This window comes from Adiantum capillus-veneris, chromosome 6, assembly GCF_014529385.1.
Source record: "Adiantum capillus-veneris isolate H3 chromosome 6, ASM1452938v2, whole genome shotgun sequence".
Taxonomy (NCBI): domain Eukaryota; kingdom Viridiplantae; phylum Streptophyta; class Polypodiopsida; order Polypodiales; family Pteridaceae; genus Adiantum; species Adiantum capillus-veneris.
Genome location: NC_140936.1, coordinates 106,845,992 through 106,863,088, shown reverse-complemented (window position 1 = coordinate 106,863,088; position 17,097 = coordinate 106,845,992). Strand labels below are relative to the sequence as shown.

Genomic DNA, 17,097 nt, shown 5'->3' with positions numbered 1-17,097 from the left:
CATGTCCGGCACTAACTACAACTACTGGTCCGACCACTCCACTACATACCTCCTCATCGCCAAAAACTGACCTTCCCTTGCTTTCTGCAGGCCACTATGAGTTCTCACCTTGTTTTTAATGCAGTCTCCACCAACCAATCAACATTTTTTGCCTATCAAAAAATGCTTAGAAATACAACAACTTTTTTTCCTATTTTAGTCGGCAAAAAGAGAGAGCGTCTCTATAGCCTTTGCCCTTTGGGCAGGCCAAAAACGGCCTAAAAATTAAATTGCTTTGCGCTTGGGGCTGAAGATCAAATCCCACTCCCAAACTTTTTCCCTTCCTGGGAACACCAAGAGAATGACAACCCTTCCTAGTGAAGGACTCCTTCGCTAACATGGCCTTTAGTGGGAAGGTGTGCAAAAGATTTGCCGGTAGGCATATGCAGGGCTACAGGTAAAGGAAGGGTTGCTATTTTCAGTGCTCCTTAGTAGGGATGTCCATGAGAGCTTTTGAGGCGAAGAAGGTGTATTGACCCATACAACTTACATCAACTTCTTGCATATATAACCATAGAGTGAGTGCGTTGCTTAGATGATTACTACGTTACTTATCTAAATGCTTTCAAAAACCTGGCACCTCATTGATCCACGTGGTCTAGCTTTTCAAACATGATATTGTCCACATGATGAATATCTTAAGTTTTGGAATGATATTTTCCACATGATGAATATCTTATGTTTTGGAATGCTTTTATTGCATGATATGATATCTTTTCAAACATGATATTTTCCACATGATGAATAATCTTATGTTTTGGAATGCTTGTATTGCATGATATGCCCAACATGGTTGTGACAAGGAAGCATTGTGTTGTTTTCACTGTTGTGGAAAAGGAAGCAATGTGTTATTTTCGTTGGATGTTTAGGAAAAACTCGCTTCAGATACAAGCACGTGGGTGGAGAATTCACATTGAAACTTGAGATTGCTAGTCAAATGCATTGCAGAAAGATGTCATGCTTGGCGGTGTGCTTTGGTCAATATGTATGCCAAATGTGGTGCCCTCACCAAAGCTTGAAATGTTCTGAATATGCATCCTCTCTACAATGACATCACATGTGGAACATGTTTAGTGTAGAATATGTTGGTTGTGGTAAGGAAGCTTTGAGTTATTTTAACTAGTTGGTGATGATGAACATCCTCTTTGGGATGTCATTTCTTGGAGTGCATTGAATGGAGGATATACCCAACATGGCTATGGCAAGATGTTTTAACTAAATGCAAACGGAAGAACTTTTTCCAAATGCAATCACTTACGCTTGCACCTTGAAGACATGTGACCTTACGCAAGGCATCGACATGGGTGAGAGAATTCATGATGAGATTGTTGGTCAAGGACTCTTGGACTAAATGTTGTGACCTTATGCAAGGCATCGACATGGGCGAGAGAATTCATAATGAGATTGTTGGTCAAGGACTTCGGGAGAAAAATGTTATGCTTGGATGTGCTTTGGTCAATATGTATGCCAAATGTGGTACTATCACGAAAGCATAAAAAGTTTTTGATGGGGCATGCTCTTTGGAATGCCATTACTTAGAACATGTTGATTGTAGGGCTTGCCCAAGATGGTTGTGATAGGGAAGCTGTGGGCTATTTTGTTAAGAGTTTTGACATCTCAAGTGAACTGCCCAATGTGATCCCATTATTTATTTTTCCCTTTAGGGATTTATTTCACTTAATTGTCGAAGTCTAGGTAGGGCAATTTACTGAGGTGGCTATACAAGCAACCCTCAGGCCCTATTGTATTGTACATCTGTTATTCATTGCCAAGATTGGTTCGGGAGACTCTCTCTCTCTCTCTCTCTCTCTCTCTCTCTCTCTCTCTCACTCATTTTTTAAAGCAATCACAGCTTGCTGCTCATAATGAGCTGTGTAGCTGTATCCAATCCTGTATCAGAAGCTAGAAAGTCCTCCATCATCCGGTTCCTGATCATAGACCATGGCAGATTGAAACTAGTGTATGTGGAAGTGTTGAACACTGCTAAATGTCAGACTGACCATATAAAGGAAAGCATCCATATTCTCAAAGACAATAAGCAATTTGTCATTGCACTATCAGCATGCTGCAAGACCCAAAGGTAAGCTTAAACTTAGTCACTTCAATTTTCCATGCTTGAAGCCAGCTGTCATACAAGCCGATCCACCAAGAATGCACAATAGGACAGTTCCAAAACAAATGTCTCAAGTCTATCGCATCTTTGGCATGACCCTTTGCCCATATTCTTATTAGCCATCAGCTCCTCTGTAGGTAGTGCTCCTGTCAGCACCCACAAGAACACCTCATGCTTGTGCAAACAATGCATCTACCATAAGGATTTAGTCCTGGTAAGCCACCATTCTCCTGATCTGCTCAATTTCCACATCTTGCTGCATCTCTGGGAGATCCTTGGTTGAGGCAGCAACTGACCATAAAATCTCTTGGTTGAAGAAGTCCATCAATTTGCACTTGTGGTAGGCAAGCTCTAGTCTTTAAACCTGTCTTCCACATTTTGATTGCAGGGCACTGCAAGATTATGAATATGGGCATTGACTTGCCCCCATACTCCTCTGTAGGCACTAGTCAAAAGCTGAAGGTTCTCCTGATAACCCTAAATGAAAGGGGAATATTGTTAGAATCCAGACACTGTTTTATGGTACTCGAGCCCTTCTTATGAAGGGCAAGGGCTTTTTTCCCAATAGCAAGGCAGGGGGTTTCTTAAAGACAAAACTCCAAAACAAATGTTCAGTTCCTAATGAATTGCTTGATATCGAGCTCTCCCAGCCCAAATCAGCCTTGCACAAGCCAATTTCCAAGATTTAATGACCATGTTTGTTGTGTCACCCCCTAGAATCACGGGAACTATTGAGAACAATTTATCCCAAGAATTCATATGCTAAGGGCCATGAACACCACAGACAAGTCCAACATCTCCCACAGAATTCGAGCCCAATATGTATCAGCAGCCAGCATATGTTTAATTAGTGAGGCCCTCTTTGCTAAGACATGTTGCTTTAAGTTCAAACATCCAAGTCCCCCCATTCTTGTTGGCAGAGCAATGAGATCCCAAGCAATCCATGCCTTTTCAGAATTTCCCCAAAAGAATTTCCTAAGAGCAGATTCAAATGTCTGCAAAGATTTAGCACTCCAATCCAGCAAAGGCAAAAAATACATCAAGTAAGGTCCCATTATAGACTGGATCATCCACAATCTGACATGCAAAGGCCATTCTGAACAGTTTCAAGCTGCCAATTTTCCAGTAATTCGATCAAGAACCCAGCCAGTCAACTGTTTCTGGGAGCAATCTAGTCCCATTGGGTAACCAAGATGCTTAAAGATAGTGTCTCGAGAACTCCTTTGCTCCTTCCAAACAATACTAAAGAAGTTGTCAGAATTTACATCAATCAATGAGGAATTTCCCAAATCTAAATGCAGTCCAGTAGCCAGACAAAATAATCCAATATAAGAAAGACATTTAAAGACCTTCAGATTTTGAGCAGCGAGAAAGACCAAGGTGTCATCTGCAAAGCCCAGAGCAGTCAAATGCTCCTGCTTAATCTTCAATCCCTGTAGATTTCCATGCAGGAAGCAAAATAAGAGATGTGTACATACAGCAAATAAGATTGGTACAAAACACCAATATAACACAATTTGATGCAAATATTATATTGCTTTACCTAGGCATGCTCTTGGCGGCGCCGCAGAATTCCCCCCTCCCGTAAGCGTTTTTAAACGATGTGATCGACGGCAACCAATAGAACCCCCACCTTTCTTTCGCGTTTTAAAACGCTGCAGGTTGAGGGCTTTTGATTTCCCCTTGGGCCATTGAAGGGAGTCTTACCATAGCCTGAGCGAGATTTCTCGAGCGAACTAAATCCGAGCAAATATCAAAGCTTTCTTGCATTTCATTCCATATATTGAACATGTGTTTGAGTCAATCTTTGTAGAGAGAGTATGAATAGGAGCCATCAAAAAGTTTCCCAAAGTTAAGTATCCACAATACATATATTTGCCCATTATGGTTGTCTGTCTAGTACTATCTTGCAAGGAAGGGAATAGGTTGCAGAAAACTCTTAGACATCAAGAATGGCATGAGAGAGAATGATACTTCAATGGGAATTGTCCTACTACTATTTTTCTTTATTTATAAAGCATGGAGCTTTTGCCATATTGATGGCTGCCATTCTACTATGAGTTAACCCACACGATGATGCATGGAGATAGAGATAACTGAAGGGTGCAAAAAAATTTACAAAATTACCTACAAAGTGGAATATTTTTAGAAAGTGGCATTGTCATGGTAGCACAATACATCACTCTCTCTCTCTCTCTCTCTCTCTCTCTCTCTCTCTATGGACATTGAATACTCAGCAATCTCAATCATATGTAGAGAAGAAGCCATTTACAGACATATCACCATCGATTGTGATAAATTGACCACTCTGAAATCCTGCAGCGGGGAGACAGAAGAATGCCACTGCAACAGAGGAAACTTTGAATGGTTCTCCAACTCGCCTTAGAGGCGTCCGGCATATAGCTTGCCTTGTTAAGCCCTCGTTTTTAAGCACAAGGGAGCCAAAGTGGTTACTTGAATGCCATCCTTGGCCCACTCATAGGCAAGATTCTTTGCAATATATTTGATTCATATAACCTTTACTTGCAACATATAGAGAACCAAAACGAATTGCAACAACACCAGGCTGCTACTGATGAAACAAAAACAACATTTCCCTTTTCCGATGTTTCTAGAAGAAGATGGGCAGCTGAGCATTTTGGATAGGATGACTGGAAATTCATGGAAATGATCAGAGAAAAATCTTCTGCCGTGTACTCCACAGTAGGTTGTAGGCTTTCTTATATTCATGCCCACATTATTCACCAGAATATTGAGCTTTCCATTGAAGGCTGAGAAAACATCACGAAATAAGGCCTCTATCTGCTCCCGAGATGAAGCATCTTCCTCGGGTGGATCCGTTAACATTTAAACAAGCAGCTTCCCATTCTTCCTCTAATCGTGCACATTTGTACACACTCGCTCCGATACTGGCCAGCTCTTCAACTATTGCCCGTTCCTTTTTTGTTGTTGGCCTCTGATCACTATATTGACTCTGCTCTTGTGAAACCTGCTGAAACCAGTCCGCGCCGGCGCGGAACGGTTCCAGCAGGTTCACCAATCTAGCTCCTTTCTGCTGCACTACTTCAGCTTTATTGCAGGAATCAGCTTCAGCCGACCCATTGCACGACCATCAGACCCCGCAGGTGACCGTGCCGCTAGGTAGAATATGAACAGTGGCAACAGGACCCAGCCCATGGCCATCTTCAAACTTCCAAAAGCACAGCAAGCTTGTGGTATAGTATTCATGAGATTGTGTATCATTATGAGCTTCAGGGGCTGCAGACGCCATCTCCAAAAGTAGAGCTTGGATCAGCCGTGCACCCATTTCCCACTGCTGTGTAGTAGGTGAAGGAAGCGGCGCCTCCTTCTGATGTACAGAAAGATGAGTCGGTTATTAAGGTCATTAAGGTTTAGCATGTGACAAACGTGAAAAAGCATCAAAAGGTACAAGGCCGTTGCGCAGCTGCAGCAAGGCACGTCGCGGCCGGTCAAGCACGGCATGCGGGTTCCAGCAGGTTCACCAATCCAGTTGGTTTTTTTTTTAATATAAAATCACCTACGACGCACACAGAGAAGCCAGGGGACTGCCACCACTTTCAAGACCAAAATAATACTTATTTTTTCAAAAACAGGCAGAGAAAGAGGCACCACAGACAGGCAGATAATTCAATTGTGTGCCTCTTGGGAAAACGATGGCAAGATGGCATGACATTGAGGTGTTGACAACGAATGTTACTACAATGACACCTACAATGTGATGGCGAGCAATGCAAGGGATTTTTTTTTCACGATTAGAGGGACTAGGGCATAGGACCAAATGATCAAATCAAGCTTCCTTCTGGAGGTCCCTGCAAGGCACCTATTCAAGCTTTATTTTAACCTTAAAATTTGCAATTAGAAGGTCTCAACGAATTAAGAGATAGCTTATAAACCAATGTTACACAAGTTGCGAGGGAACTCAAGCGAGACAATAACTTTTGGTAACTAGTAAACTGGAGCTTGCCACAACCCTTTTACCGCCTCTTTGCTTTTAACTTGGACTCCTCCCTAAAATATTGTCTAAGACCTCATGCATGTCAGTAGCTATGTTCATAAATCTAGAAGACAACAATCAGATCCATGATAGCTAGACATGTTAACCTCTCGATCAATTTAGCTTTCTTGTACAAGCACCTGCTAAATTTAAGAAATTAATTTCGTTTTACTCATATTTTCTGCTATAACTATGATTGTATTAATTTCTCTCTCAAGCATAGATATCCAGTTTCCTTCACAAGTATTAACTTCGAAAGGAACACTCTCAATGTGATGCAACAATTTGAAAAGAGATGACAACCTACTATGCTTCCTTGGTTGATTTCTCCTATTTCACGGTCTTGTCTATACAGACATGCCCCAATTTGCACTTGCAAGCTTCCCTTAAAGAATGTTGTTGTCTGTAAATTTGTTTGAGTAAAGTAGACTTTAGAAATTTGTTTTTTTCACAACTAAGCAAAGCAACAACTAATCACCTACCTTTTTCACATGAGCCTCATAGAATGGGCCCTTCTCTTGTGTTCTTAGCAAATCTCAACATGGATTAATTGTCAAGTCTGGTAGCAATCAGTAGAAAAATCATACCTCAAGAATTTCGTTGAGATGGTCATGAGGCAGTTGGGTATGCTTAAGCTCATCATGCATTCAGTGAGCAAATCACTTCATCATTGCCACTACATGTGCGATTGATGTAGTTGCAACGGGTGCATCCACACCTTACTGCTCTCATTTCCTCCATCATTTTAGTGTCGAGCTAGCAAGAAGAAAGGGAGGGCCGCTCAAGGGTGATGCACTATGAAGCTGAGAGAGAGAGAGAGAGAGAGAGAGAGAGAGAGAGCTTGTTTTCGCTTGCTTTAGGAACTTGTTTTTTCTTGCTTACAAAGTGGAGTTGTTTATGCTTTAGGAGGTTCTCGGATAGTATTGTAAGATTATGAGGTTACTTTTTTGCAAAATCTAGGTGCCACGTTTTTGGTGGGCTACTTTGAGAGGAGGTATGCCACATGGAATTGAATTATATATTTATCGAGTATGAAGAGATTGCTTGTGTCTCGAGTATTCAATTTTCATAAGGGTTATAAAATCTCATTTTTTGTCATTTAAGTGTCAGATTTGTGGTAGTAAAAGTAATGTGCATGGCATAATTTTTGTCTTTCACCATTGTTGATCTTGTATCAATTTGCTTAGATTTATCTTGACTCGGTTTTTTTTGCTCGATGATTAGAAACCCCCCATTGAAGGTAACCCCCCCTCTAGTCATCTTGCATTTTTGAAGTGCATTTGCGGAGTTATGTCCCCTACTTATTAGCCACGACGGTGGCCGCCGACAAGTGGGGCAAGTGGTCATCGTCAAGGATTTTGAGTTGGTGGGTTTGAGCGCCCATTGGACATTGGAGGAGACACCCCTCGAGGTGGATTGTCTTGGGCATTTTGATGTGGAAATTCACGGAGCGGAGATCTTCTTTCTTGGAGACTCTTTTAAAGAAGTTTCGAGAGCTTTTGGAGCAGCTTGGAAGATAGATTGTGAAGCCCTCTGTGCAATGTGTCTAGAGCGGCTTGGTGCAAACCTTGCACTCACCTTTGAAGTGAGGACGAGTTTGGGGAACTACTTTGTGATTATTTTGCGGCTTTGTTAAGGCACATGCATTTGGCAAGGAACCAATCAAGCATATCTTAAATACAATGGACGAGTGCACACCAATCCATTATTGTTGGTCAAATTAAGGAGAGAATGTGTTCCACAGTTCATTATCTTGGAGTATTTTGAATGTGATGTGTTCACAGTTCACGAGTGGGGATTCTTGGACTAGTATAGTCTACAATTCAAAGTTTCAAGAAGGCAACTAATGTAGGAACAAAGTTGAGGGTAGAAAAATCAATGGTGTATCCAATAGACAGATCATTTGCTCTGCTGAGGTGTCCATGGTAGCTTCTTCATCAACTTGGTCTCACTATTTATGTCCACTATGAGCAAAAGAGAGAGAGAGAGAGAGAGAGAGAGAGAGAGAGTGCTAGAGTTTAGACATCTCAAGTGAACTTTCGAATGTGATTCCATTATTTATTTTGGCTTTTCACGCTCTCCCCTTGATCTCTACTACACTACCCCATCATCGACTTTTGACATATTTTAGCCGTATGAAGGCCTTGCTCCAAGTGCATTCACTAATGTGCTCCACTAATTGCACATTAAAGGCATGTGGCATTGATCAAGTCTTTCACAAACGCGTGAGAGTTCATGATGAGATTGCGGCTATTGGAGCTTGACAGGGCTTTGATCGATATGTATGCCACCGATGGAATCTTGACAAACATCATTCCCGGGACGTTCTCTTGGAGTGCGTTGATTACAGGATATGCCTAACGTGAATGTGGCAAGGATGTTTTAGAAAGATGCAAAATGAGGATTTCTCGCTACATGAAGTCTCTTGGAGTGCTCTTCTAGGAGTGTGGTGACTGGTGTCCAACAAGGGTTTGCCCAAAAAGCTCTGAACTGTTTTTGCAAGGGCTTACTTTGAAAGCGTTGGACTATTTTTACTGAAAGAAACGAGGCAAACTCCCGAGAACAGTCATTGGCTGCACGATGCATGCAGACCTGACACATGCAAACAGTCAAGTCTGCTAGGTTATAGCATATGTCATTATACTGCACAACACACATTCATTTTCGGGTCGTCAAGAGATTGTTGGTCCGGGGATCTTAAAAGAGATGTTATATAGACTGGCCAAGATGATTGACATACATATGTAGAAAACGGTCCTCTTGGAATGCATGGATCTAGGATACACTAATGGAAGGAGGCTACTATAAATCTTTGGGAAGAACTGCATAACCTCACCGAGGTAGGCAACTTGCATGTCTTTCTTTTCGTGCAAAGAAACAATATTAATAGAAACTATTGTAGAAGTGATCCAGGGCATAACTTTTGTAAACTCTTTCCTTATGGTTCTTATGCAAGATATCAAATAAAAAACAATGGTCTGATGAAACAAACCACTGAGAATCCAACAATGATAAGATTCAACTTGAATTTTCCATTTTTTTCTTTGCAAAAAAAGGTCAGCCTAAGAGGTGGTATGTAAAGGGTATGTGAAGCTCTCAGTCCCTACCTGCAGGTGTCTCATTCCCTTTATCATTGAGTATGAGCGTGTGCGCACACGCGCACATTTTAAAAGTTCCATCAGAAGTTCGTGTTTTTCTTTTCACTTCCACCAGTTCACTAATCAATCCAGGATCACCTCAATTCACATTGTAAGTTTGTACTGCAACATTCCCTTTCCAAACTTAGGTGATCAAATTCCATCCAAATTTAGAGAATAGAAAGCACTGGTGAACATTTTGACTCAAAGATTCCAGTGTAAATGCATCTGGAATTGCTATTATTAGCGTATACGATACATATAGCAAGGCCATGGCTGAGCTCCAGAAAAGAGGATAAAATTCTCAGGTGCTCAGTTCCTTGGAATGAGAAGACTCCCCCCTCTCCCTATCAATATCAACTCATACTCGAAAACTTAGGTAACATCATTGCACCACATGATACACTAAACTTCACAAGCAGAAGCCCACAACCCAAGCCCAATCACTTCTCCACCTTAGGGCGAAACTCAGATACTACTGTTTCCCTCTCCCAGAAACTCTGTGTCCTTTGCCTTAACTTTTCTCTTCGATCATGTATCCGTCGAAGTCCATTTCCCACAACCACAGACGAATAGATGATGTGAGTGATGATGGGAGCAAGTATATTGCCGGTCTGTACATCACAAGCACCTTGTTCAATGTCAGTTCTCAAAAGTTAGAATAGACTGTGCAATGTAGCAATATATGTAATACATGTATTGCCCTTCTACCCTTGCAAATAAGCCTTTACTGAATGTGGAAGCTCTCACCTGTAGCCATTCAAATCCAAGATACAATGCCAACAATGAATCCAAAAGGGGAGAGTATATTCTCCTTAATTGTCGCCTTTCATACCATGCTAGGTCACCAATGATCACAAATAAGAATGAAACACAAACAGGTGGAAAGCCACGTTAACACACTCAACATGTTAAAATCCCAATACCTGCAAAGCTCTTCTTCACTTCCATGGGAGATGAATGATCTCGATGGACACGGGTGATCACATAGGCTGGATCTGATCTCACAAAATAGTAAATTAAAAATAGGTACATAAGGACTAATGGGAGAGTTCAACAAGGCAGAGCTCAAAAGCTAAAGACAAGAGCTTTGCAGCTCTTTAAAACCCAAATTACCTTGAGGAAATGATGTTACAAATAAGATAGAACCAGTAAGAGCGGCAGTCAGCACAGCAGCAAGTCCATGTGCAAACGGGGCAAAGAAAGGAAATACTCCTGTCTGCCATCCCCAAAGCATGAACTTCACAATAAGAAAAATCGAGGGCACATGGCATAACAAACTAACCAACTCTCAGTGATAACTCACCAAAGCTGCAATGCCATCACTTGGTCCACTAAGTTTTCCATCACTCAAAAACATATGCGCAATTCCACCCTGTCAATCACAAGACACTGAGATATCAGTGACAAGGACTCATGGCTGAAAGCTGATGCACATTGTTACCCGACTCTTACCTGAATTGCAATCCTGAAAAACAGCTCCTCTGCAACAGCGTCCATCGTGACTACAAACAGAAGCTAAACACGGAGAGGAACCGAGTCACTTGAATATAAACCTACAATACATGAAAGCATGTAATCCACAGCCAATTGCAACGCCTTACCTGCCAGGGAGACATTCCAACAAAGAATGTCATCAGCTCCTCGTCCTCAACATCGCGGATTGCCCTAGCAGCAGGGGATTTCTTCACCACTTCATCCTGAATAACCACCATAACATGTACTCGGTAAGTGGAAGGATGCATAAAGCTACTACTTCCAAGATCAGAAATGTGCTCACTCACATCTAAAATGAACAGAAGAGCCAACATAGGAGGGATTGCAAAGCCCAACCCTTGCATGGCCACGTCTGGACACATCTCAAATCCCCCAGACTTATCCAACCCAGCAAAATGGCATATGGCCTGTCCTGCTAGGGCCATGACAAGATATACACCTGCATAAAATGTGCCACATGTATCAATCTAGTGCCAACGACTGGTCTCAGACCTTTTGGGAAGATGTACAGTGACAGCAGAAACGAAAGGACTGCCTACTACCACTGCACCAGCTTACCCGCAGCGTAAGTGATCCGCAATCCAGCACCAATCTGCTCCCAGAGGGGATCACTCTCATCAACATCACTCACAGCATTACTACTTAGCCAAGCTCTGCTCTGCCAAATCCATTTCCAATGAGAAAAACAAACAGACAAGCATTGAATGTGAACCCAGAAAAACATTAAGCACCGCACCTGAAATGCGGGGAGGTCTGTTGAGCCAAGCTTTCCAACTTTTGGTCCATCATCAGATGCTCTCCTTTGAAGAGCTGTCACTCGCAATGGATGATATGGTCGGTCACTAGGATACGAGGTATTAGCAGAGCTGGACAAGCCGAAAGTTTCCACACTCGAACCCAAACTATGCCGCATAGAAGAGCATCCCTGGAGACACCTAGATGCAATCACTTCACCCAATGAGGAGACAGCTGCTGCCGTCCTGGATAGTACAAAGGATGCTTGCGCCATAATGGGAATGTGCCCCCTAAGTAAAATTGATACACAGTTGGTAAAGAGATAAATCTCTAAAAGTGGGCAATGGCACAATAATTGTATTGCCGGCGTGCAGTCCTGCAATATGTGCGCAAGTCTGAAGGCATGGCTACATTAAAGACAGGTCGCGCTTTGGGGTGAGTGATGAGGAGAGCGGCAAGGAAAATCAGGCTCTCCACGATGGAAATTCTCAGGGGAAGTATATCAAATTAATCAGAATTAGCGGAGCCCTTTCGCAACTTCACTGCGTGTTTTCCACAGTTGAGGCTCTTCGTTCCGGCACGAAAACTTCTGTATCGAACTCGGGTCCTCTGACAGAGGCCTTTAAACGACTCTGACACAACTTGCTGTTGGGGGAGGCTTTATATTGGAGAAGAAAGAGGTCTCCAGGCAGCTATGGCGCGGCCCCAAAAGCTGCAATGGAAGTAAGTGGCACAAGTGTTGCGTGGAATAGGGACAGTTGTGTGGCTCGCAGCGAGCAACAGAAGTGGGTGTGGAAGACGATATCTGGTGAGTGTGCCCACCTCGCCTATGAAATTGCGATCAGGTTTGAAAATCACTCTCAAAAATATGCGTAATCTCGTAATTGTGCAATCCCCTTATCCTATCTTTCGAATATCTTTGATTCTTTTATTGAGCCCCCCCCCCCCCCCCCCAAAACCCCAAAAAAAAGTTTGCAAAATAGATGGACCATACTGAAGACGTTTACACACTAATGGGAAGGCGCTCGCCCGAGTTTGGGGGTGGCCGGGCGTGCTTTACACACCAGCCTGCCCTGTTTGAAGCAAAAGTTAAATAAACCATCAGCTTATCAGCAAAGCTTTCTCAGCCTATTGGTTGCGTCAGATACCTGACAACCTCGCGACGAGGGATCCACCCCCGCCCAACAATGGGCAGGGAGTTTGGTTGTCCTTCTTTTTGGGCATTGGTCCTTTTGCTCGACGAATCCGCGTTCGCAGGCTGAAATCCACGCGAGGTGTAACCAGCCCGAGTCTCATCAATTGTGGAATAGGTGTTGAGGATATATTTGGGGGTTGTACCAACCATGGAGGTGCTTTTAGGGTAATTAAAGCACACCTCAACTTAGATCCAACCGCAAAATCCACATCTCCCCTTCTTGCTCCAAGCGATGGTATGCACCTACTTCACTAGATGCTTGGTGGGCTCCTCTAGCATTTTTGTTTTCAAAAAGTGGAGCTATATACTATGTATTTAAGAGACCTCTAGGGATGCTCAATGGGCCTATCTCCCATGAGCTCCTCTAGCATGTGTATGAGGATCTCTCTCTCTCTCTCTCTCTCTCTCTCTCTCTCTCTCTCTCTCTCTCTCTCTCTCTCCTTGCTTGGTTGGCCTTGCCAAAGAAGTTTGTTGAGACTGTTTAGTATTGATGTGTTGATGTGATGTTGCGAGTTAGAAACAGTTTGTCTACATATAGTAGATTGTAGTGCAAAGAATTAACTTGGACTACTAACTTGGTAATCAAGCAAGCATCTCATCTAAGTGTGCAAGGCAGAGAACATTGTTTTTTCAAACTAAAGGAAAACCATTTGAGTAGTTAAACTTTGCATCATGCAATAAGGAAATGACACAAGCTATAACCTATATATAGTGCATGTCATAAAGTGCCATACAAAAGTATGGTGGATAGTCAACACTATGTCTCTCCAGAAATTACGAAACAGATCAAGCCGTGCCCTACCCGTAGTCTAGTTGTGCAGTCCAAGTAAACACATAGATATCGAGATTTGGATCCAGATGGCAAACCTTTACAAGTTGTTGACATAGAGTTTTGTTTGCTGGATTGTGGACACTCTATTGTGATTTGCTCATGTTCTTGTGGACTGATCTAACCAGCTCATTTCTCAACCTAGAAATGGAAAGACTTTGTATATGCTCCAATATTGATAGCTTTGACCCTTGGCCACAAGTGGGTGCCTTACCAAATGCATCCTTCTTCCACTTAGCATGTGATACACAGAGAGTCCTACACCATGAAGTTCTTGAGCACAATGCCACTCTGTCATTTCTGGCACAAAATCTTCTGTAGGATGATTCAAATCCTTTGGGATGGAACCAAGCATGGTCCTTGTGATTTCTCTCGCAACCCTCTCTTCTGTTTGGCTAAAGAAAATTGTGTCATTGTAGCACTCTGAAATGAAACCTCTTTTATTCCTACAATTTTCACAGGTGAAACAGCCATGGGGTACCTTGTTTTCCCTCTTAAGAAGGCTAGTTCATCCTCATTGAGCTCAATTTGAAGCTCCTCTTCAACGTCTTCTTCTTGATACAAGGGTCTAGATTCATCAGCATCATCCTTGGTGTATTCCCTCACATCCAAGACTCCTTACATTATTAGCTGCTCTATGAAGAGCCATTTTTATCCTCCTCTATGATGAAAATCATAGAAATCCCTTTGCAACCTATTGATTGTTGATTCATACTAGGGGATAAGATTCCAACTCAAGTTCCTATGGTTGATACCCTTTTGAAGAGCTAGGGCTTTGATCTTCTTAATCCCTCCCTCTCCGATCTTTGCGTTCATCATTAACATCACTGCAATCATATCCGGTGTATCTATGCGTTCGTCGTTGTTTTTACTTGATGCCCTTTTGAAGAGCTCGGGTTTCTATAATCTTGATCCCTCATGCTCCAGTCCCTATATTCATCATCGTCATTGTTGCCAATATAGCCATTGTATCTATCCGTACAATCAACATTCTCTTTGTGATTCCTTCAATCACCATCTATGTGGCTACGATCCCTTCTATATTTATCATCTTTATCATGGCCTCTTCGTTTTTCATACCTACTCTCATGCTTGGTTGGCCTTGTCATGATAGTTAATGTGTGAATCAATGGTAATGCATAAATAGTATTGATACTAGTTAATGTGTAAATATGATACTATGGGTAAATTGAGTGATGAGCTTTTTTCTAAACAAAAAGGAAAAATCAAAATAAACCTAGAAGATTTTTTGAGTGTCTTCTAACCTTATGAGTAATGTCTTCGCTAGAACAAGTTTGTACATCAAAAATCTTGCCTTTGAGGCGCTACAAAAGTAAAAAGGAAAACATCAGTTAAACTTTTTGTACTAAGGAAATTTAAAAAGATATCAAAAGAGTAGGTAGTGCATGGTCTATGTGGGTACCATATCCAAGTATGGTTGAGAGTCAACACAGTTGCTCCCCAAAATATATAAGAAACAAAAGCCATGCCCTAGCCCATTGTCCATTCTTACTATACAAACATGGGGGTATTTAAGAATAAGATGACAAATTTGAATTTATCTCCAATAATTTGGTATGCAAGTTGCTTCGCTTCTCATCTCTCAGGTGAACTCATTCTCTTTAGCGGTGGTCGCTTAAAAGATCCATTTTTATTTTCCTCAATGATGATAATCTTGGAAAGCCCTTTGTGACCTATTGAAGGGTAATTTATAATGGAGGGATTAAATAACTCATTGAAAGAGCTACTTTTCATTGATAGAAGATATTGCCCTATCTTTTGGTTCACATCCCTCACGAAAAGGCTAATTTTATTCCCAATCATTGAAACAACCTTAACCCATACCTCTTTATCTCTTTTGACAAAATCTTTTGCATTAGCAAACATACTTGAGGCAATTTGTGACACATGCACAATCATTTCCTTTCAATCACGAAAGCTCGCAAGTTACCCAAATTAGCAGCCATGATCCATGACACGTGAAACCCTTTGTCGAGAAGCCTGAATGCATATATTAAAGACATGAGGCTTACCAAGTAAACATTGAATTTTTTTTCTCACTCTCATTAGGAATAGAAAGCCCACGAAAGGTAATCTAAATGCTCACTTTTGTGTTTCACCTTGTCTATAGCCTTTCTTTTAGGCAAAAGAGCAGAATGAATGATGTTGTGAGTAAACGTTTGAAGTTGAAGTAGTAATCTCAGTGCCATTCCCTCTCTCATCAAGACAAAAAGCCTAGGGAAGATTGAATTTGATTGTTTACTTTGTGTTTCACCTTGTCTGCAGTCTTACTTTTAGGGGTGATAATAATATGAATGCTAGTGAGTAAACTTTTGACGTAGTCAGGAAGTTCAGTGTCATTCTCTATGTTGTTTCCTACTCGGCTAGTCAATGATGAGCGCTACGAACACTTTGTCAAAATAGTCGATGTTTTCATGTCCATCCCTAGTTGTGGCGATAGCTGCCATAATGGCATCTTTTGGTGTAGTATGGCTTGTAGATGGGGTGCCTGAATGAAAATAGCCATATCAACAAATTCAACATGCTTCTCATGCAATCGCACGTGTCTATGAGGGTGCAAGGGCTGGGTGGGATCACTTGGAATTAGGCCAATGAGGAGATGATGCATGCTTGAAAGGCTAGATCACCTAGTACATTGTGTACAAAGTTGCAAGATTGCGGACGAAAATCAAGTGCATGTTTAGGACCGTGCATTACGTTTCTACTCTGCACAAGTTGTTGTCCACTTTGTTGCATACTTTTCATTTGTTTCTCCATGAGAGTAAGTGCTTGTGTAGGACCGTGCTTTACATGTCTACTCTGCACGAGTTGTTGTCCACTTTGTTGCATACTTTTCACTTCTTGCTCCATGAGAGTAAGCCCTCCACATGCCACATCACTTACTGAAATGGGATGCATCACTCTCACTCTGCAAAAGCAACCCCATGCTATGCATCAAACTTGATAGCTTGACGGGTTCCTTGGGTGATAAGTCTCCAAGTACTAGCAAAAGTCTAGTAAGAATTTGGAAACACATCGAGAATAGTCTGCACAAGTAAAATGTCAGAAATGACTTCGTCTACATAAATGATTTTCTCATTAATTCCAATGAGATTGCTCAACCATAGGCAAAACAACTCTAGTAGCAATAGACCTGCCAGAACCTAGAACATCCTCAACAGATTTTGTATCCATGGAAGAAGGACATACATCAATGCCTTGCACAACATTCCAAATGCCCTTTGATCCACAAGAACATGTGTCATCATGTAAGACCACATTGGGTGTTATCCTAATCCACTTTATCCTTAGCAGAGTGAATATCTTGAAAACATCTGTGTTGTTGTCAATCATGGTGAGTGATTGTACTTGATGTGAAGGCTGCCCCAAAAGAGGAAAGCAAAGCAAGACTAACACGTACTATATAGCACAACCCAAAGAGGACTATAAGAGACGTGTTCTGCAAGAAGTTGCACTGACAAAAATTATACACAAAAGGACAAAATTGCATGCGTAGTACTACTTGTGGTGGAAACG

The 17,097-nt window shown here is 41.8% G+C and overlaps 2 protein-coding genes and 1 pseudogene across 4 annotated transcripts; all 3 read right to left on the bottom strand.

Moving 5' to 3' along the window:
- Nucleotides 1-3,258: 3,258 nt before the first annotated feature.
- Nucleotides 3,259-3,943, bottom strand: LOC147456039 (uncharacterized). The gene is made up of 2 exons (XM_086513796.1): nt 3,860-3,943; nt 3,259-3,585 (listed from the first exon to the last, which is right to left on the bottom strand). Exons 1-2 carry the CDS (start codon nt 3,941-3,943, stop codon nt 3,259-3,261), a joined length of 411 nt encoding a protein of 136 aa, XP_086369922.1.
- A 449-nt stretch (nt 3,944-4,392) lies between these two features.
- On the bottom strand, nt 4,393-5,258 carry LOC147456038 (tropinone reductase homolog At5g06060 pseudogene; annotated as a pseudogene).
- A 4,243-nt stretch (nt 5,259-9,501) lies between these two features.
- On the bottom strand, nt 9,502-12,359 carry LOC147456037 (uncharacterized). 3 transcript variants are annotated; one of them, XM_086514614.1, is made up of 10 exons: nt 11,538-12,359; nt 11,360-11,459; nt 11,089-11,240; nt 10,909-11,004; nt 10,760-10,822; nt 10,611-10,679; nt 10,421-10,523; nt 10,231-10,302; nt 10,055-10,143; nt 9,502-9,935 (listed from the first exon to the last, which is right to left on the bottom strand). In XM_086514614.1, the coding sequence occupies exons 1-10, from the start codon at nt 11,808-11,810 to the stop codon at nt 9,819-9,821; spliced, it is 1,134 nt and encodes a 377-aa protein (XP_086370740.1). In that variant the 5' UTR covers nt 11,811-12,359; the 3' UTR covers nt 9,502-9,818. The 3 variants fall into 3 exon arrangements, with proteins under 3 accessions (XP_086370740.1, XP_086370739.1, XP_086370741.1); XM_086514613.1 differs by having other exon boundaries at nt 9,502-9,918; nt 11,538-12,357; XM_086514615.1 differs by having other exon boundaries at nt 9,502-9,918; nt 11,360-11,454; nt 11,538-12,356.
- Nucleotides 12,360-17,097: the final 4,738 nt, after the last annotated feature.

Excerpts from the sequence above, each read along its gene's own strand:
- LOC147456037 (XM_086514613.1), bottom strand. The coding sequence starts at position 11,810 with ATGGCGCAAGCATCCTTTGTACTATCCAGGACGGCAGCAGCTGTCTCC. Across the intron at positions 11,005-11,088 it reads CTCTTCTGTTCATTTTAGAT|GATGAAGTGGTGAAGAAATC; the intron begins GTGAGTGAGCAC and ends GTGGTTATTCAG. Across the intron at positions 10,680-10,759 it reads TTTTCAGGATTGCAATTCAG|GGTGGAATTGCGCATATGTT; the intron begins GTAAGAGTCGGG and ends TGTGATTGACAG.
- LOC147456039 (XM_086513796.1), bottom strand. The coding sequence starts at position 3,943 with ATGTTCAATATATGGAATGAAATGCAAGAAAGCTTTGATATTTGCTCG. Across the intron at positions 3,586-3,859 it reads GAAATCTCGCTCAGGCTATG|GGATTGAAGATTAAGCAGGA; the intron begins GTAAGACTCCCT and ends GGAAATCTACAG.